The 20,199-nt window shown below is 58.0% G+C and overlaps 2 protein-coding genes across 2 annotated transcripts in view; both read right to left on the reverse strand.

Annotated features, from left to right (window-relative positions):
* Window positions 1-1,853: 1,853 nt before the first annotated feature.
* Window positions 1,854-18,446, reverse strand: CPNE7 (copine 7; the record flags this gene model as incomplete). The annotated part of the gene is given in 22 exon segments (XM_081030912.1): window positions 1,854-3,079; window positions 4,488-4,633; window positions 5,189-6,064; window positions 6,067-6,192; window positions 7,400-7,533; window positions 7,596-7,647; window positions 8,088-8,105; window positions 8,109-8,142; window positions 8,721-8,748; window positions 8,751-8,816; window positions 8,819-8,852; window positions 9,660-9,719; window positions 10,260-10,339; window positions 10,405-10,459; window positions 10,463-10,555; window positions 10,639-10,728; window positions 11,166-11,198; window positions 11,200-11,252; window positions 11,968-11,989; window positions 13,650-13,820; window positions 15,899-16,044; window positions 18,362-18,446. Coding segments are annotated over 20 exon segments (1,587 nt in total). The 3' UTR covers window positions 1,854-3,079; window positions 4,488-4,633; window positions 5,189-5,857.
* Window positions 18,319-20,199, reverse strand: part of DPY19L3 (dpy-19 like C-mannosyltransferase 3) — a 47,691-nt gene continuing 45,810 nt past the window's right edge. Inside the window, exon 21 of the mRNA XM_081030349.1 lies at window positions 18,319-18,511. The gene's annotated coding sequence lies outside the window, so the exon portion shown is untranslated. The remainder of the gene's footprint in view (window positions 18,512-20,199) is intronic.

Here is a 20,199-nt window from a genome sequence, read left to right on the forward strand (position 1 = left end):
TTTGGCCACATAAAGGACTGGCCGGCCCCCCGACAGGACGTGGCTGTGGGCCACTCAGCCCATCCCACACTGAGCCAGTCCCTCAGGTGGGTGCGATGCAGCCCTTGTCCTGTGTGGCCGGACGGGGTCTGCAGGCAGCTGTCCACAGCAGCAGCAGCGCTCGCCCAGCAGCCATGGAGGCCCTGGTTGCCCCCGGCCGCGCCGATGATGATGCCCTGTGTGAGGAAGGGCACTGAGCACCTGTTTGTGTCCCAGGTCCTCTGGCTGCCCTCTGGCGAGGCCCTGGCTGTGGTGAGAAGGGGCGGCTTTGGACAGCATGCCAGCACTTCTCCTTTTCTGAAGGCGAGCGCACCGCACCGGCTCCTGAGGGTGAGCTGAGGCCAGGCAGGGGCTCCGCTCACACCTGAGACCCCCGGCTGGGTAGCTGGGCAGAGGGTCCCGTCCTACGCACTTCCTCCTGCTCAAACACAGCAGGGTGGCCGCACTTTCCACTCCCAGGAGGAGACACGGGACATGCTAGGCCACAGACTGGCGCAGAGTCTGATGAAGGCGAGGTCGCATGTTGGCGCTGTCCCCACTGCCGTCTCCTGCCCGGCTGTCCTCTCCTCTCGCGGTCAGCTGGGTCAGCTGGGCCGGACGGGGACAAAGAGCCCATGTTCTCCTCGCAGACACCTTGAGTCTCCATGTGTCATTCCTCAGCATAACATGTCCAGTGGCCAGAGCCAGACAGGCCACTGGGCCATCTGGCCTGAGGGACAGCCACACAGTCAGCATTTGGGCCACGAAGGAGGCTCTGAGAGGCCCACTGCCTCTCGCCCTCCCCAGCCTCAGCCAGGGAGCCCAGGACGAGTCTCGTGCCACCACAGGCCAGGGACCTGCTCCCGGGCCCTCCCTGACCTGGCTGCATGGGCTAATTTGCTCATGGCCTCCCAGGCGGGGAGGTCTTGCTGGTCTGATATGTGCACATCGCATATTCTCAGGGACGTGCCGGGCAGCACTGAGTGGCCCCAGGAAACGTCCATCCTGGGCAGGACACGAGGTCTCCCATGACCCACTGTGGCCCACACACCTGGTCTGGCTGACTCCCAGTGTCCAGAGAGAGCCACCTAAAGGGAGCTGAGTGTGGCCGGCCCCAGAGTGGCTGGGGGTTGGAAAGAAGCCTCAGAAAAGCAGCTGACGACAAGGATTCCCCACGTGCACATACATACATGCACACACACATACACACACACGTGCACACACACACACGTGCACACACACTCATACGGCAAAGGCCTGCTAGCTCTGGGTGTTGAGTCCTGGGAACCAGGCTGCAAGGCCCAGCTCAGGACCCCTCCCTGCCCTCCCAGCTGTGTCCTGGCCCAACCCCTTCTGTGAAATGCCGCTCACAGCGGGCGGCCATGTGGGGCTGTTGTGAGGACTCAAGGCAGTGAGTCATGTTTGCGCCAAGCTTGGCAGGCCCCCCATCACAGGAAGTCCTCACACGTGGGGGCTTGGAAGCTGCTGTATCTCTGGACGGGGGAGAGGGGTCCACACTGGGCAAGGGCCCTGGGTGCAGCGGTGGGGAGAGGTGGGGGGGGTGGCAAGGAACACAGCTTCCACCCCCGGCCCCTGAGCCAAGGGCTGTGCGTCAGTCAGCAGCCCTGCGGCCCCTGCACCAATTATAAGTGCTTAGTCACTATTGCTTCCTCTGGGCAGCAGAAGAAAGAACAGCCTCTGCACAGATCTGCCCGTCCCGCCCCCCCATCCCCCCCACGGCTGACTCAGGATGGTAGCACAGGCCCTGGGGGTGGGGACATGCACCCAGACTCCTTGGCTCCCCTGCGGAGTAAGGCAGCACAGCAGGCAGGTTTGCAGCCAAGGGGTGTTTGCACAGCTGGTATTTACTTGCCAAACATGCGTTAGTGCCAGCACCCGAGAGGCACCCATTGGCCCTCACAAGGCCCTGTGAGGACGGCGTGTCTGTTGTCTGCTGCTGTCTAACAAATCAGTCTGAAATGTGGTGCTTACAGTGAAGGCCAGCCCCGTGGACCCCCACCCTTCTGCGGGCCCGGTGCAGGAGGGCTGAGCCGGAGGTTCTGGGGCCACGTCTCTCCTGAAAGGCAGGAAGATGTCAGTGGGTGAGGCTACTCAGGGCAGCGAGTCAGGGCGGCTGTTTGGGGCCTCCTTGCCGCGTGGCCTGAGGCTCGAGAGCCAGCATCTCGAGTGAGCAAGGCGCAGGGTGGCATTCCACTACCAAGCCATGGAAGTCACAAAGGACCCACATCTGCCCAGAGTCAGGGAGACGCCACATCCAGCCCACACCTCTCCATGGGACAGGTGATCAAGGATTTAAAGCTGCCCGACGCCCAGGTGACAGAAGAGGAATGAGGCTCGGACTGCGGTGACGTGTCCAAGGTGGCGCAGCTGTTGAAAGCTGGTGCTGGTGTCCAGCCTGACTCTGGACGGGGCCACCTTCTGGAGAGCAAGCCGGTCCCGGTGGCTCCCGCTGTGGCTGTGGGGTCCTCGCCCAGCACACACTTTCTGAGAAAACCCACGTCTGGTGCTGTAATGAGCTGGACTGAGGTCCCGAGTCGTGCTGAAAAACTGGGGACCCGTTGGCTCACGTGTAGCTCCCCACACCAGCTAGTGGGATTTCTGACCGCCCAGGCCTGGGGCCACTCTGGATTTCAGGGCTGTGTGTCATGTCCCTTAATGGAAGATATTGTAGCAAAAGTTATAAATCCAGGGAGCTGGTGGGTCCTGCTTCTGCCACTGACTACCTGTGTGTGACCCTGGGCAGGTCACTTAACAGTTGAGCCTTGCTTTTCTTGTCTGTGAAATGGGAGTATTGGTTATCCTCCTGGGCCAGACTCTGGGTGGCAAGCAACAGAAACCCACCCCTGCTGGCCTGAGCAGAAATTGGACACATGGCTCCCTTAATGGGAAGTCTGGGCTCAGGACCCTGATTCTGGTGCCTCTTAGGCCCGTTCCTCTGGTCTGCTTCCTCTGTGTCGGCTTCATTCCCAGGTGAGTCCTACCCATGTGGTGGCAGAGTTGTCACCAGCAGCTCCTGGCTCCCATCCCACCAGCTTAGCAACTGGAGGAAAGGTCAAAGGTCAACAAAAACCCAGAACTGAGTATCATTGGTCAGCTTAGGTTACATGCCCACCCTGAGCCAGTCACTGTGGCCAGGGGACAGAGTGTTCTCTGATTGGCCAGGTTGGTGTCCACCCTGGGACCTGGACAGTAGGCCCGCTAAGTACATGGACCAACCAAGCAGTGGGGGGTCCCCAAAGGGAAACTGGGCTGCTGCTGCAGAGGAGGCAGGAGTGAATGCTGCGCAAGCCAAAGCAGGGTGTGTGCCCGCCCATGCTCTGGGGTAGTGACCACTTAGTATTCTACGTGCCTCTGGGCACAGGCGGGTTGCCTTGTCAGGCTGGGCATCCTTCCAGCTGAGCTGGGGGATGCCTGCCTGACCGCCCACCCCAAGCAGCCCCTCACACACCTGCATATGCCCAGCCTAGCCAGCCCACGGGCCGGACCCCACAGCTACTGCCTCTGTTGTCCTCCCGTCCAAGCCTGCTGTCCCCGGGGACGTCCTCTTTGGCTGCCCCTGGCTGCCCTCTACTCCCTGCCTGCCTGATGTGTCTGGGAGTGGCTACAACCCACTGGGGCAACAGCCCCTGGAAGACCCTCCCTCCCTCCACACCCAGCTCAGTGGTCCCTGCCCTGCCCTGCCTGAGGGCTGCTCCCTAGGGCCACCACTGTTGTCTCTGTGCTGTGCCTGGATCGCTCCCATTCTTCTCAGCTGACCCCTCTGAGCCTTCTGCCACCCCAGGATCTCCACTGACCAACCTCAGTGCTGTGCCCCTGAGTCCTGTGGCTGAATCCAGTCCCAGGACTCAGTGGCTGGGTCAGGACGTAGCTGGCACTTGCCTTGTCACCTTGAGACCCCAACCTCTCCCCCCTGTAGCCCCCTCCCCCGCACGCTCTGCTGCCTCCCAGATAAGCATGGAGGGGCTGCTTCTCTGATGTCCTCTCCACTCCCCAAAAGACTAACATTGGCCCTTCTGGAATCCAGCAGTAGCCAGGTTACCATGGCAACACCCATGGTCCCTGCTTAACAGGAGATGAATCAGGAGCTAAAAATAGAGCCCCAGGGTGACAGATTGATGATAAATGATAGATGGAGGAAAGGGGGGGGAAGGTAGAGAGGTGGACGGATGGATGGACAGAGGATGGACGGACGGATGGATGGTGGTTGGATGATGGATAGATGGATCGTGGATGGATTGGATGAGGGGTTGGGCCTGGATTCAGGGTCAGGATTAATTTGTTTTTCCTAGACAAGGAAATCAGGGGAAATCTCAACTGGAAGCCCACACACAGGCTGGGGGCTCTGGGAGCTGGTGCCCCTCACCACCTGTGACTGAGCACACAGGATGTAAAGCCAAGTAAGGCAGGCTGGAGTCACACGGAGGCCCTGCCTGGCAGCCTGTCCCCACCTGATCCTGGCCCAGGGTCACGGGAGGCTGAGGGGAGGCCACTTGGTAGTGGGGCACCATTGTGCCCTCTGGCCCTCCCCGGGTCCAGCGCTGCGTTCCTGGGAGGGCCCTGCATTCAGTCCAGGAAGGTGCCAGTGAGTCCGAATCTAGAAGATTCCCAGTTTCAGGGTGGAGGCTGGGAGGGCAGATTCTTCCAGCCCCACCCCTCCTTTGCTGCATGGGTGGGGAGGAAGGGTGAGGGCAGTAAAGGCACAAACTGCTGCAAGGGAAAGGTGACACTTTACTAGTCCTGAGCCCAGACTGAGGGGCAGCAAGGGGAGAGAACGGGGTGCAAGCTGGCACATGGACAACCTGACTGTGGGGACGGGCCTGGGGCGCCCGGGTTTGCTCAGGACTGTGATGCAGCCTGCTGGTCCCTCCCCATGAAGACCAGCTGCAAAGCAGGAAGCTCCCCCTGCCCCCGCCAGCCCTCTCCTGCTCTCTCCTGGGGCTGGGTCACAGCGTCAGCTCAGGCTGCTGGGCTTCCCAGGGCCTGGATTTCTTCATCCTTTGGCCTTGGGGGCCGCAGAGAGCAGGATCACAGGATGAGAGGTGGGGATGGGCCTGCACTGGGGGACCAGAGGCCTCTGGGAGGTCGGGCGTGGGGCGACTTGAGGGACCCCAGGGCTGCTGGAGATGGGGTGTTCCCCTGGCCACCCAACTCTTTCTTGGCGACCAGACGGCACGCAGCCTGGTCCACCGTCTTGGGCACGGGCAGGGCGGCCTCGTGGAGGCAGCTCCTTGGGGCTGTAATATTCCACCAGCTGCTTGGGCACCTTGGCCAGCACATGCCTGTGGGGGGGGCGACAAGGTGCTTATCCCCTGCTCACACTGGTCACACCAGCTTCATCCTCTACAGCCCCACCTGTCACACGGTGGTCTCCAACCCTGGGGTCATGAAATCCGGAGTTGACCTGGTGGCATTTAGACCTGAAAATATGGACGGCAATGCCCCCAGCAGTGCAGACAGCAGCTGGCAAGCGAGTGGCATCTGACGGGCTGCGACACTGTTCTGAGTGGCGTGCATGCTCATGTGACCCCAGCCGCCCTATGGCCCAGGCTCCCGCCCCCACAGTCCCCCAGTAAAGCCCGAGTGTATGTCCACGTGACACAAATTTCCTTCGTGTGTGTTCATGTGACGTGCTTTTCTTACTGTGTCACAAAGAGGTTTGGAAGTGATTGTGGAAAACTGCATGGTGGAGTCCCAGGGCCCATTCTCTCCTTTGTGTGGGTCTGATGTTTTTCATAATAGAAAGGGTTTTGGGTGTTTGAAAGCTTCTGGGGTCCCAGTCACAAAAGGGAGGAGAGGGGGTGGCTCGGGCTCCGTCTGCTCAGCACCTGTGTCTCCCTCCTACTCTGGGGCTGAGGTGGGATCGGCTGCTGGACCCAGAGCCTGGCACACAGTTGCTGGGACAGCGACTCCCCAGGCCGGACGCCTGAGCACTCTCCTTCTTGAGCTCCCGAAAGGGTGCAAACTGCACGATGTCTTGGGCTGAGGGCTCGCCCCTGGGACAGTGCAGGACGCCGGTGGCCCCGCCCCACCCAGGGCCTGCATATCCGTGAAGTCAGCATTGCCCACACCCACGATGATGACAGACGTGGCCTCCCGCGTGTCCGCCACGTAGCTCACCACGCCGTCTGTCAGGATTAGCAGAGCGCAGTATTGCTGGGCACAGAGGAGGAGGGGTCTGGGAGACCCTGCTGGGCAGCTGCATCTCCCCCACGGCCTCCCCCAGGGCCTGGGAGTGACTGCAGGCATCCCTGAGCCCATGCTCCGCGGCTCATGCTGCCCAACGCCTGAGCCTGAGACTCTGGCTTCCCTGACGCCAAGGCACACGCTGCCATGCCCGCAGCTTACAGGTGGGCAGGCTGAGGCTGGAGGAGCCAGCATTTGAACTCAGGTCTGAGGCCAGAGAAGGAGAGATCTGTGGGTCCCAGGTGAGGAGGGGCTCCCCATACCCTGAAGGGACACTGAGACCTGAGAATTTAGACAGGACAGGTCCTGAGAGGAATGGTGGATGTGGACACAGGGGGAGCAGGCTGAGAATAGGAGAGAGCTGCTTTCAATGGCTGGGTCTTGAGGGTTGAGCTGTAGTCACATAGTGTGTGTCCCTGGCCACGCGCAGTGTGTCCCTGGCCACGCGCAGTGTGTCCCTGGTCACACACAGTGTGCCCTTTGTCACGCACAGTGTGGCCATTGTCACATGCAGTATGCCTTTGCTGTTAGCAGATCTACAGGGAGAATTGGGGGGTGTCAGGGGGGAGGCAGCCAGCTCTCAGTTGGTTCAGAAAGAAGACAATAGTGATACGAGGCGTGGGGGACCAGGAGAAGACATCAGCGATTGGCACATCCAGGGGAATGACATGCTGAAACCATGCTGCTCTTCTTAGCATTCTCCTCTAAATTCGATGTTTTTTTTTTCCAAAATAAAACTTAACGCAGCAGCACACACAGCAGCATAATGAGGTCTACAAAACACAGAGACAAGCGGAGCAGCACGCGTCCCTTAGCACAGTATTATTTGTGCAAACGAAACGCATGCAAACAAAATGACAATATATGTGCAACAGAACAATACACAGACGCCGTGGGTGGTGTGGACGGGTGGAGAGAATCACGGCCCCACCAGGGCACAATTTTCCAGATCAGAAGTGAGCCCGGAGGCTTTGGGCCCGTGTCTCCACTCCCTTCCAACCACTATGGTCTCCTCCTTCCTGCCTCAGGGCCTTTGCACTAGCGGTTCCCTGGGCCTCTGTGCCCTCCACAACCCCACCTCACACACAGCTGACCCTGTCTCCTGCCCTCATCTCTCCAGGGCACCCACACCTTTGGCACACCCAGGCCCACTGTGCTGCCCGTGCCAGGCACGTACAGAAGCCTCCCCGGTGCGCTCCTCCCCCGCGGCCATGCGGGCCAGCTTGGAGAGGATGGGTGCCACGTTGGTGGGGCCGTAGAGCTGGACCCTGGGCAGGCAGTTCTGGTAGGCATCCACCACACCCTGGATTCCTGTGGGGGGAGGAGGGAGTGTGGCTGCTGCAGTCCTGCCCCAGCCCCCCTTGTGTTCCTACCTTCGCACTCATCGTCCTCAGGGTTGAAATTGATGGCAAAGTCATGGGACACCTGTGTGGGCACAAAAGGGACCTGTCAGCTGCTCAGCCTCCCGGGACCCCAGGGCCTCACTTACTGGGAGAGGTCAGTTTGGAGTCCCTGGGGCCACAGTGTGGAAATGGACCCTGTAGGAGGGAGTCACGGGGACACAGGCATGTCCTGGGCACTACTTCAGCCCCTGGATCCAGCGGGACCTGAAGCTTCTCAGCTGCATTCTCAATAAATACCCCCACCACCATGTTTTCTGCTTAAGCCAGTTGAACTGTTATTTGTAACTGGGAGATTCTGGACTAATGTTCCTGCTTCTCCTTGTCTCCAGAGATCTCGGGGCAGAGGTTAGCCCCTCTGGCTGGAAAGACAGGGTCACATAATAGCGGTTCCCAGCACAAAGGGACCCAGGATGACCTCTGCTGGGGAGGGGCACATAGGGAGGTGGCTCCCGGCTCTCCTACCTCAAAGTTGAGAGGGACTCAGGCTCCAAACCCCAAAGCAGAGAACCTCTTGTCACTGGAAGAGAGGTTGCCCGTCACGCAGTGTCCCTGGTTCCTGGGTGGGCGTAGGGAGGGGTGGGGTCACTTCAGGGGACACTGACAGCACTCTGTGCCACCCTGTGTGGCCCAGCCCATGCCCTGCTCTGAGCCACAGGGGGAGCGAGGCACAGCGTGAGCAGGGAGATGAGGCTGAGCCCACCGATGGCTCTGAGCTGCTCCCCAGCCCACCTCCTCCTGCTTCTGCTCCAGGCCCAGCGGGTACCCGCTGGGGGGCAGCCTGACCTCGGAATGGTCAGCCTTCTGCCTGTGGGACCGTGGCCCCCAGCAGCACCTCAGAGAGAGAGGGCTCAAGCCTCCACGGCCTCAGTTTACTGCTCTGTGAGGTGGCATGCACACCTGCATGTTTGTGTGAAGGCTGAAAGGGCCCTGTGGTGAAGGCCAGTCCCACCCAGACACATGGGCTCTGACCTGCTCCATCCCACCCACAGGCTCCGCCACCCAGCGGTCACCCCGCGTCCCCTGCACTCCTGGCCTTGGGCAGGTCCCTGAGCGCCATGGGGGTCGGGGTGGGGTCGGGAGTGGGGAGGGGCGCATCTGTCGTAGTCCTGGCAGACCTCGCCATGGCTATCAGGGCCTGCAGGAATTCATTGGGCTGCAAGGGGTTGATGTAACGCAGGGAGCAGCTGTTCCGGGGTCCCCAGTAGAAGCTGTGAAGTCAATGGCCACCTGTGGAGACCCCCACAATGATCCCGAGTCGGCTCCCACCTGGCCTGAGGTGGGCCCCACACCTTCCACTTGACAGGTAAGGGAAACCGAGGCTTGGGAAGCTGCTCAGCAACAGGGGGCCTCTGAGTAGCTCCCGCAGCCTGGTGAGGAACCCCTGGGCCAGCGGGCTGGCTCGCCTCGAGGTTGGGTGGGGTCAGAAGGTGAGTTGAGGAGAAGAGATGTCCGGGCTGGCCAGCAAACCAAGACCCAGCAACCCCAAGCTCCTGGGAGCCCCAGGAGGGAGCGAGTGCCCTGGGGAGCGCAGCTGAGGGTTCTGTGCACTGGCCTGGTCATTTCCATCAGCTGAGTCTGACGGAGAAGGAGCGGGAGGGGACACAGAAGGCACACACGCTGCCTGTCCAGCCCCACTTGAGCCCGTGGGTCCCGGCCTGGGCCACACCAGCTTGGTCCTGTCAGTGTGCTGCTCCCAGCTGGCAAAGGCCCCACTATATTCTTCCCTTACGTGTTTTCCCTGTGACTGTGTTTTTGACGAGGGTGAGTCCTGTCTCCTCTCCCCCAGGTGCCCAGCTGCTCTGCACAGGGCACGACCCCTCAGGAAAAGGCACAGGAAGGGCTTAGCACCAGGGCAAGGGCCTCCAGACCCAGCCTCAGTGTCCCCAGCTCTCTGTACACGGCCCGGGTGCCAAACCAACATGCTGTGTCCGGGGTGGGGGGACCACCAGGAGCCACGGCCCAGGTGACCGTCCTGGTGACTGGCTGCGTGGAGCACCTGGGCGGCTGGGTGGAGAGTGCAGCCCAAGAACTCACAGTGCAGCGAATCTGGCAGCCGCCCATGATGTAGTCCAGGAAAGAAGACACCCTGTGGAGCTTCTAGACAGCAGGGACAGCACGGCCCGCCCAGGAGCCCCCACCACAGGAAACAGGCCGAGCTGCGTGGCTGTGCTGACCAGAGCCCTCTTCTCAGGCCCTCAGGCCACCTGAGTGCCAGCACCCCCTCCTCCATTTTCCTTCTCTGCCCCCCACCCTGCTCTTCCCACCTTCCTCCCCCACGTACCATGTTTCCCCGAAAATAAGACCTCGCTGCACAATCGGCTCTAATGTGTCTTTTGGAGCAATAATTAATATAAGACCCGGTCTTATTTTACTATAATATCAGACCTGGTATATAATATATAATACATAATATAATATATAATATAATATAATATAAAATATAATATAAAATATAATATATATAATACTGGGTCTTATGTTAATTTTTGCTCCAAAAGACGCATTAGAGCTGAATGTGCAGCGAGGTCTTATTTTTGGGGAAACAGAGGGACTGCCAGGCATCGGACACAGGGCTTGGAGGGTCCATCTGACAACAGGGTTCCAGGGAGGGTGTGTGGCAGGGGCCCCGCTCACCTTCAGCTCCACCAGGATGGCCACCCCAGAGTTCTTGTAATTTCGCTTCTTCTGCTTGTACTTGGTGTTCACACAGTCCCCTGGGCCTGGGGGACAGGGACATGCAGAGAGCCCCACCAGAGGGCCAGCGCCCAGCACCCCACACCTGTGGCTGCTCCCCAGCTCACCTGGCCCTCCCGAAAGGCTTTCTGCATCTCTGCTTAGGTGGTGAACTCTCCAATGAAGTCGTACTTCCCCTGGGAGTTGTGGTCCCAGACGAGATACCCAGGTGGAGCCCAGGAGCCCAGGCCCCTCAGCTGGTGCCCCCCCCCCCACCACCTGACACCAACAGCCCAGGCCCTCAGGCGGCCCCACCGGGACCCCACAGGCCTGTCTCCACCTTCAGAGGCCGTGTCTCCTCACAGCTGCACAGGCAGTTCAGCAACACCTTGAAGGGCTCCCATGTGGGGCTCAGGTTGTTCTTCAACACCTGGGAGTGGGAGGGGCCTCAGGTGCCAGGCAGGACCCTGCCCAGAGCTGCCTTTCCCGACCTCATCCCTTTGGACACCACCCTCATAACTTCTGCCCCTGGACTCCTTTTCCTTAATTAGAGTCTTTTTTCTTTAACTGAAATTAATTTCCCTAAGAAGGAAACAGTCTCTCAGTGGCATTTCACATACAGGTAGTGACAAAGAAACAGAATTGCTGAATTCCAGTGACAGTCGCTGCAAGCCTGCCTGCTGGCTTTCTGTCCAATGGGAAGTGGGGGTGTTAGAGCTGAAGACCCCTACAGCCATAGGGTCTGGGGGACACGGGGGCGTGGCAGGGCTCTGCTGTCTCTAAACCACTGCCGGGATGGGAGCGCCGTAGGTCAGAGCCACAGCTCCGAGGATCCTGTGTGCCCAGGGCCTGGGCAGGGAGCCTCACCTCCGTCCTGTACACTCGCTGCTCACTGTGGTCATTCATCACTGACCCGGTACATTTCCAGGGAGGGGTCTGACTTACTAAGAGGTCCTACAGGAGGGCCAGACGGTGTGTGGGCACGGTAGGGAGGCCAGGGCAGAGCTGTGCCCTGTCCCGACCGTGTCCCCGTGTCCTTGGAGCCCCTGTCTCTCAGCTGTGGAATGAGGGCCCAGCCCTCCCCTCCAGAGCCTTCCCTGCGCCCCAGCACCCTCGCTGTAACTCCCAGCCTCTCTCTGGCCTCACTGGCATACCCGCAGCCAGTACCCCTGCTGCTCCCCGCCCCCCAACACAGGAAGGGCTCAGTGGAGCTTGCAGCAGTCAGAACACGGCCAGTTCTGTCCCACACCATCTGTGCTTTGCCAGCCCGGGGGCCGGGCCTGTGTTGGGCGTCCACAGACCCATGGCTGGTGTGAGGGGTGGCACAGGGGGCAGGAGCCAGGCACAGCCCATCTCTCCACCCTGCTGGCCATTAGCACAGGACATTCTGCAATGTGGGCACCAGGTGTGCACCGTCCTGGGGTCCTGTCCCCTCGCCTGGGCCTCCCCCTCCTTGCCAGGTCCCCTGCAAGCCTGACCTGGGGCCAGTGGGTGGATGCAGGGACACTGCATGCAGCCAGCGGTGCGGCTCATCAGAGGGCAGAGCCCAGGCTGCTGGGTGTCCTGGTCAGATAAGTGCTGACCACCGCCACGAGGGGACCCCATGCTGCACTGGCTGGCGGAGACTCCGAGTCCTCAGCTATCGCTGTGGTCACGGGCTAGCGCTCACCTGGCCCCCCCACCGCTCCTGTCTGCAGGAAGGGGGGCTGAGGCAAAGTGAGCTGCGTGCAGACAGGATATTCCCCACCCACTGCCCATCAGGGGCTGCCTGGCTAACAGCCTACAAGGGGACATTCTGTATGGAAGAGAACACACACCCCAGGTGGGAGGTGGGGAAGCTCCCTGCAGGTGCGGGGGGCTCGTGCGGCCCAGACGCCCCCATCTGTAGGCTTCATTCTGGGCTCTCCTATGTGGACAAATGGACGGCTGCTGTGGTAACTGATAGTGCTTCCTGCGTGTGACTCTGGGCCGGGCAAGCTGTTTTGTTAAGCTCAACACCTTCAGCAGCCGCTGAGGTGGCCGTGTTGTCATTGTCTCTGTTTATCAAATGAGGAGGTTCAGGCAGAGGTCAGGAGCTGGCTCAAGGTCACAGCACGGGGATTTGAAACCAGTGTCCACACCGTTGACCTCTACTGCGGTGCCTGTGATGGCCGTGCAGACGTGGGGAGCTGGCCAGGTGGCTGCGGAGCGCGTCAGCGAGGGGCCTTGTTGTTGTCTGAAGTTTACGTGTACATGTAGGCATGTGTGTCCACACGTGTGCCCATGTGCCCATGTGTGTATCTGTACGTGGATCTGCGTGCCTGCGTGTGTGTACACGTGTTCGTGTGTCATACATATGCCCACATGTGCGTGCATGTGTCCCCATGTGCCCGTGTGTGTGCTGTCCTCTTCTGTGCCAACAATGGCAGGTGGGTGGCACTGTGCCCTGCTTTCTCGCAGGCTGTGTCCTTCCTAATTCTCAGTCCTTTTATCTGTGAAATGGGGACAAATGGGGATGGCAGAACGATCTGCCCTAACCCAGCTCCAAGGAGACATCCAGACGTCTGTTGGGTAAAGGGTGCCCAGCAGCAATAAGAGCACACTGTGTGACTCACGGACATGGGATTCCAGAACAGGCTGGAGGCGGCTGACGAAACGGCCCTGTGAGGTGTGTGACGCCCACGTGTGCACAGCCGCCTACATGCACCCATCTCACTGTTTGTAAATAAAACCTCAGGACAAGCAGTGCCCGGGGCACGTGGGGGCGGTCTGGTCGGTGACCAGCAAACGCTCTTGTTACATGGATGACGGACGAGGACTGCACACAGTGTCCCTGGTGGCAGCTGGATAAACAGCCATGATGGGCCGGCCAAGCGCATGGAGGGACAAGGAAACCTCGTGTGCCCACGTGGAAGGGCTCCTCCTGTTGCGGAGGTGAAAAGAGCAGGCTGCACAACAGTGTAAGGAATTGGCGTTTTAAAAAATACTTAGAGGAAGAATCCTATGTTCATTTCCTCGTGTGAGTACACGTCTTTCTGGTCAGCTGTACCCAACTGGGGACAGGGCAGGAGGAAGAAGGGCCAGCGTGTCTTTTATACTTCCTGAAGGCTGAACCATAGGAATGTACTCCCAGTTCAAAATTACATATTTAAAAAATAACTAATGAGGACTTTTTCAAGGGAAGGAGCTAGAGAGATGGGCAGAGCTGGGTGCTCACCCAGAGGGGCCCCCATGGTGCCTGGCACACAGGTGGCATCTAATCACGTCCCCTGCAACCACGGCTATCACACCAGATCTCAGGACCAGCCCAGGCACCTTTCTGCCCCCCTGGCTCTCTCCTGCCCTCTTCTCTCCCAAGGCGACGGGACCCACCTGCCCCAAGGGGCACTCCATGCCCCCCAGGAAGTCGTCATGCTGGCAGCTGTGGCTGCTAGGCCCATGGTCATCATAGACCTCAAAACGCAGCTCAAAGTAGTAGTCCAGCGTGAAGACCTTGGAGAACAGGGGGTGCAGGCAGCTCAGGGCCACCTCCGTCCTGCCCACCTGCAGCAGCCAGAAACAGACCCCAGCCCTGAGGCTCCTCTCTCCTGGAGGACTCTCTCCAGGCCGGGCGTGGGACGACCCCCAGCTGACCTGCTCTCCACCCAGCACACTCCCAGAAACCCTGGGCACCTGCCTCCTGGAAATAGAGGTGCGCACCCCGCCCCACCTGGCGGACATGGGGTGCCGCTTCTCTGCCTCTTGTAGTCTCATGCTCACCTCGGCTGCTCTGTCCCCACATCATGGATGGGGAGACGAGGCTCAGCTCTCTGAGTGGCTCTGAGTCAGGGACAGACCCTGGAAGCTGGGGCTGGGTAAACCCAAAGCGCTGGGCTGGGCGGGCAGGGAGGCTGGGGGCAGAGGCTCCAGCTCTCTCCTCCATCGTAGCCCCTGCCCTCCAAAGCACAATCCCAGCTGGGCAGACAGGTTTCTGTGCCACTCTCCAGGGTCCCACAAACTCCCGCACCCCCAAATGGGCCGTCTGCATCAGGCAGTGCTCAGAACAAGCAGCAAGGCTAAAGGGGCTTGGGCACATCTTCTCCAATGCTCATGCCAGGCAGACACTGGGCTGGGGGCCACCCTTCACCCCCAAGGTCGGTGGCCGGTGGTCCGGAGCTGACAAGAGACCCCAAAGCTCACAGGGTGCGCAGCATCTCCATTTACCCGAAGCCGGCCCAGTGCAGCCTGGGGGACCCCAGCCCACTTAGCACATGTCCTGCTCCACAGCCCACAGCCCACACCCAGGTTCCTGAGGCCAACACCAGGGGCCCCCTGCCCCCCACCCCTGCCGGCCGGCCGTGGCTTCAAGCACCAATCTCCCCTGAACATCCTTTCTCGCCCTTTCGATGTGAGATTGTGACCGAAAAAGCACTTTGTATAGCACAGAGTGCCCAGAGCTGTTGCCACCACCAGCCCTTTCCTTGGACCGACCCGGCTGGGTTGGGGGATGACAAGGGACAGTGGGCTATGGGGGAGCCACCCCAGGACCAGAGGGTTTCAGAGAGAGAAGCTCGCACCCTAGACATGCCCGCCAGAGCCAGGTCTCACACGATTCAAGGAGAAGCCCCCAAGGCGGGTCCTGAGGCTGGAAAGCCAAAAACAGTAACAATATGCACTCCAGGCCAAGCTGTCTATTACAGCGCACTGTCCCCTGAGAGAACGTGACCCCGCTCCAGTCCGTCTCCCCAGGACCTAAGCAAGGCTAGAAAGGAAAAAGAGCAAACTGGGGAAAAGCTGGCAACATGTTTCCTTAACGTGCAAAGCTGCTAGGATTGAGGCAGAGGGCGAATATCCCAGGGGAGACGTGGCCAAGGACCAAGGACAGGACAGGTGAGCCCGAAGAAGGCGGGCGGCCCGCAGCCCCGCGGGGGGGCGCAGGGAAACAGGCGTCCCGGCCCCCACCCACCGAGCACAGAGCACAGGGAAAGGCGGGGTCCTGCGTGGGCCGGAGACCCACGGGCGCTGCAACCCACGCGAGCTCGCGGGCGCTCGCGGGCGCGGTCAGTCCCGGGGGGCGCGGGGCGCGGGGCCTGCGCCTTCCTCTCTGCTCTTCTCAACAGGGGCACCGATTTCCTTTGCAGGTTAAAAAAGAAAACGGCAACACTCCGAACCACGGAAGAAAACAACGGTCAGTGAAAGCACCTATAAAGAAACGAGAGTGTGGAGCCCACGAGCAGGGGGCCGCCCAGTGGGGAAAAGCCGAACCGCCTACTGACGAGTAGTTTCCCTCGAGAACGACAATTCAAAGGAGCCGCGAATGACTGTTGTTTGATGCTTCCTGCTAAAGGTAGCAGGTCACAGGTAGCACAGCTACAGCACCGCAGGGTCGGAGTAGACGCCATCCTGAGACGTGACCTCGCGGACGCTGCAAGTCACAGCAGCCGCTTCCCTCCGAAGTCAGAAGCAGTAACGAAAAATGATCAAAAGAGGAAAAACAGAGCCTGGGGAGCGAGCAAAATCCCTAATGTCTGGCCAAAGAAGAGCAGTACGCACATAATAAACCGAGAGAGATCTGAAACTCGTCCCAGACACGCTCCCCTGCGAGGGGACAGAGCGGCCGCACATCTGCACGAGCCCCGCACGCCCTGGCGGCCACCGCGCGCGTTGCCGGACACTCCGGGAGTCTTGCCCGACGCGCACCTGCCCGTCGTGGTGCCCGCGAGCCGCACGCCCATCAGGCCGCCAAACGCGCTTGGAGCCGGCGAGAGGAAGCGCGACCCCGGATGGACTGCCACCGGGCTACAGCAAGGGTCACATGTCAGTGCGCATCCTCCTGTTGGTTTTCCATGTGACAAATGACCACACGCAGAGCTGCTAAAGCAACACGCGGGCACATGCACAGCAGGAGATGGACACATGGCTTCACAGGGCTTCATGCCCCGCGAGGCCAGGAGAGGCCTCTGCCCTGCCCTGGGGTCCCAGAGTTCCCAGGGGTCTCTCCTGCTCCAGTCCTGCCTGCCCACACTCAGGGGACATCCCGCATGTCCTCCAGGCAGAATCTGGGGGTCATCTAGATCCTGCCACCCCACTGCCAGGGATGGCCGGTGGACAAAGGACCCCACGGCCATGGAGTGGCCACAGACACAGGCCGCCCTCCTGCAGGACCTACACCCCACCAAGCATGTGTGCGCTGTCCCTCATGCATCCCCACCTGCAAGGTCTCGGTGACAAGCTGCAGGCCTCCCTGGGGACTGACAGTGCGGCCCGCCTCCCAGGCCCCGAGCCCCGTCTTCGGGAGCGTGCTCACCTCACTGCTTCCATGCCAGGACAGGGCAGAGCTGGCCAGCCCACATCACCTTCTGAACAGCTCCGGGACCCACTGCCAAGAGCACTGCAGGCCGCAGGCGACAGGAGCTGCTCACGCCCCAGCACCCTCGGAGCCCCTCTAAACGATGCCTATTGGCCTCTCCAAGTCCTCGGTCGCAGGATCAGGCCCATTTCATGCCTAGCCTCACCAGGTGGCACGTGCAGCTTACCCACTGGGGCACCTGCAGCCCTGAGACAAGAGTGGAAGCATGGAGAGGGCGGACAATGGCCGGGAGAAGCAGCTTCCTCAGATGCCACAGTGATTCTGCCACCACCACTGGGCCTGCTAGGTGAGGGCTGCTGCACAGAAATGTGGACAAAGGGCTGAATCTACCAGGGTCCCACGCCAGGCCTCCCCTTTGCACATTCACCTGACCCCTGGCCGCCCAGCCTGTGAGGACTGGTCAGGTCGCCCCTACCACACCGCTCTTCTGGGAAACGGCTGCATCGTACGCCCGTCACCCCTTGCAGGCCTCTCTAATCCCCGGCCTGTCCTTGTCACCCTGTCTCTCTTCCTTCTCCAGCACTATTATGTCTCCAAATATCTCTTGCTCGGAGCTGACAAGCCCTCACTGCTGCCTCCCTCCTTCCAGTTCTACCTTCTGCCCACTCAAGTCTCATTTCCACACAGCTCCCGCAAAGATGTCCACGTCCTAATCCCCAGACCCAGGAATATCTCATTACTTGGCAAGTTACAAACCTTGAGATGCGGAGGGTATCTTGTATTTTCTGGTGGGTCCAATCTAATGCCACGAGCCCTACAAGGGGAGAACTTTTCCCAGATGAGGTCACAAGATGCCACAGAGAAGAGGCAGAAGGGGTATGGCAGGTGGTGACCCGACGTCTTGCTGCTGGTCCTGAGAGAGGCCTCTGGAGCCCAGGGCTGAGAGAACGCAGAGACCTGAATTCTGTCCCTTCCTGACGGAGCCTCGAAATGGCCGCACCCTGGAGCACTCGGGGTGGGCCCTAGGTTTCATCCTGTGACACCATGAGCTGCCCTCTGCTGGCTTCTGACTAAAAGGGAGATGAGGTGTTTGTGACTGTTTTAAGCACACAAGTTCTCGGTGATTCGATACGGTAGCACCAGGAACAAACACAGGGTCCATACATGTCTTTTCTGAAACATGAATGAGATAACGTCACTGACCTCCGTCTTCCAGTTTTTCTGTCACATTCCGAGTAAAATTCAACCCCTTCACAGTGGCAATGTGCCTTTTCTCCTGAGACTGTGGCCACCCCTGCGTCCTACGTCTCCCCCAGTCCCAGTGTGGTGGCCTCCCTGTCAGTCAAATCCTGGCCTCACTGTCATCTCATCAGAGAAGCCTTCCTGAGCTCTTCAAACCAAGTAAGCACGTTATTTTAGTTCTCTTTAAACATTTGGCATTTTTCTTATCTGTTGTCTGGATCTTCCACTAACATGTCAGCGCACTGAGAGTATGGGCCTTGTCTCTTGTGTGTACTCACGTGCTCCCTGGGCCTGCAGGTCTCAGCAAATGTTACCTGAATACATTTAATCACTGGGACATTAGATGAAGCCTTTACGTAAAAGGCCTAAAAAGCAGTTAAATGTGCTAATACATTCCTCTTATAGTTTGAGGCGATCTGAGCTAGATTTTTCTGTAGCTCCCAACATGAAACTTTCTAACTGGCACATCCTTCTTTTTCTCTTAAGAGTTTTCCAGCTCTGTCTAAAGCGTGTTGTCAAAACCATTTTTATTCAGCAGTTACAGGATCTTTACGTGCGAGGGCCTTCCCTGTGAGCAGTAAGTCCTCATGGATGGGATGTGGAGCCGATGACGCATGGCACATGGAAGCTGTCTTCATGGCGTTCGTGCCCCTCAGGCTCTTGTAGATGCTCAGTTCTGAACCATCTTCTACACACGCAGATGCTGCCCACACATGCAGAGAAAAACCACAGCACAGGAGGCTCCCAAACATGGCCTAGTTGTACTAAACCATTATCAATAATCTCAAAGTGTGTTCCTAGACAGTGAATCCTGGGTGAGACCAGGTGAGGTAGTCAAAGTATTATGGCAGGGAAAGCTAAGTGAGCACAACTTATGCAAATAATCTAGTAGCAATGACAAGAGATATAATTGTTCACAAGTGGCATTTCCTGGGGGGAAAATCCACCTTTTCTTACAAGAAAAACGCTCATAGTTTCATTAAATTTATGAACCTTAATCAGCACACTGCTGTCCTAATGACTGTGCTAGTCCCGAAATCCCACTCCTGCACTCCTCTCGCTTACATTTATAGTCAGACTCTTCCTGTTTTACGTGCATCTTGGCAGGGCTCCAACATTTGTCTTCAACAATTCTCTCCTCCAAAAACATGCCATCAATCAGACTCTTGGTCTGTTCATGGCTCTACAGACACACACACACCCTCTCCTTGGGGTACAAATACACACCTCAGAGATCACTAACAAGTTCGTTTCCTTGCAAACTGTTCTTGTCAATCTCCTTCTAAGTCCCTAGAGTTAATTTATTTTTTATTTTTTAAAGTATTTCCTACAGCAAGACTAGTTCACATAAAATTATTAAGGGCTCTTTAATGTGTGTGTCACATAACTGTTCTTCATTCTTTTCTCCCTGACATTCTAATCTTTTATGACAACGACGATAACCCTATACTTCCACTTACTGTACCTACCACATGTCAGGCATTGGGTCTGGTGCTTTAAATATTATCTCAGTCAATCCACTCAGTGCTCTATAGACAGGTTATTATTACACCTACATGTATAAAAAAAGAAACTGAAGCTAGAGTATAAGTTGCTTGTCCAAAGTCATATAGGCCCGTTCTCTCCTTTCCTATGGGACTTCAGTTACACGTATAAGATAAAGCTAAATGTTTTGATTCATATGTCTCCTGCTCTTTCCTTTTTTCATCTCTTCCCCACTCTATGTTTTAGTCTGGATATTTTCTTCTAACCTATTGTCCAGTTGACCAATTCTCTCTTTGGCTATATCTAATTTGCTATTTAACATCAATAAGTACTTATTATATTTTTTAGTTCTAGTATTTCCATTTGTTCTTTTTTTATAGTTTTCAGTTCACCTAAATTCTCCATCTTAATTTCTTAAATATAAGCAGTTATTTTAAAGTCTATCTTTACCCTCTAATATCTGATGAGACCGTGGCTGCTTCTATTTCACTTGTTTTAGTCTTGCTGTTTATTGTTCCTAGATATTTTTCATTGAGTGTTAGACATTGTATATACAACTGTAGAGATAATTTGAGGCCACAGATGAGGCTGTCCTCCTTAATGGCAGATTGATGTTTGCTTTTCACTGGCAGTTAGACTAACAGCCTCTACTCCTAGGATAAGGTGTAGCTTTTCTGGGCTCTCAATTGAATGGCTGGGGGATGGGGAGTTTCACCATGGTCTCTTCACTCTGGCTGGACCCCAATTCCAGTGTCTCCTCAGCATGTGTAACCTCAGAAACCTGTCCACTGCTAAGCTGTACATGTGCAGGTTAGGAACTGGCCAAAGACCCACAGGAACTTGTCAGGTTTTCTTTTCAGCACCTCCCTCCTCCCCAGTGCCCATCCTGGCCACCCATGAGTTCCA

The sequence above is a fragment of the Rhinolophus hipposideros genome (assembly GCF_964194185.1).
Source record: "Rhinolophus hipposideros genome assembly, chromosome: 21".
NCBI classification, from domain to species: Eukaryota; Metazoa; Chordata; class Mammalia; order Chiroptera; family Rhinolophidae; genus Rhinolophus; species Rhinolophus hipposideros.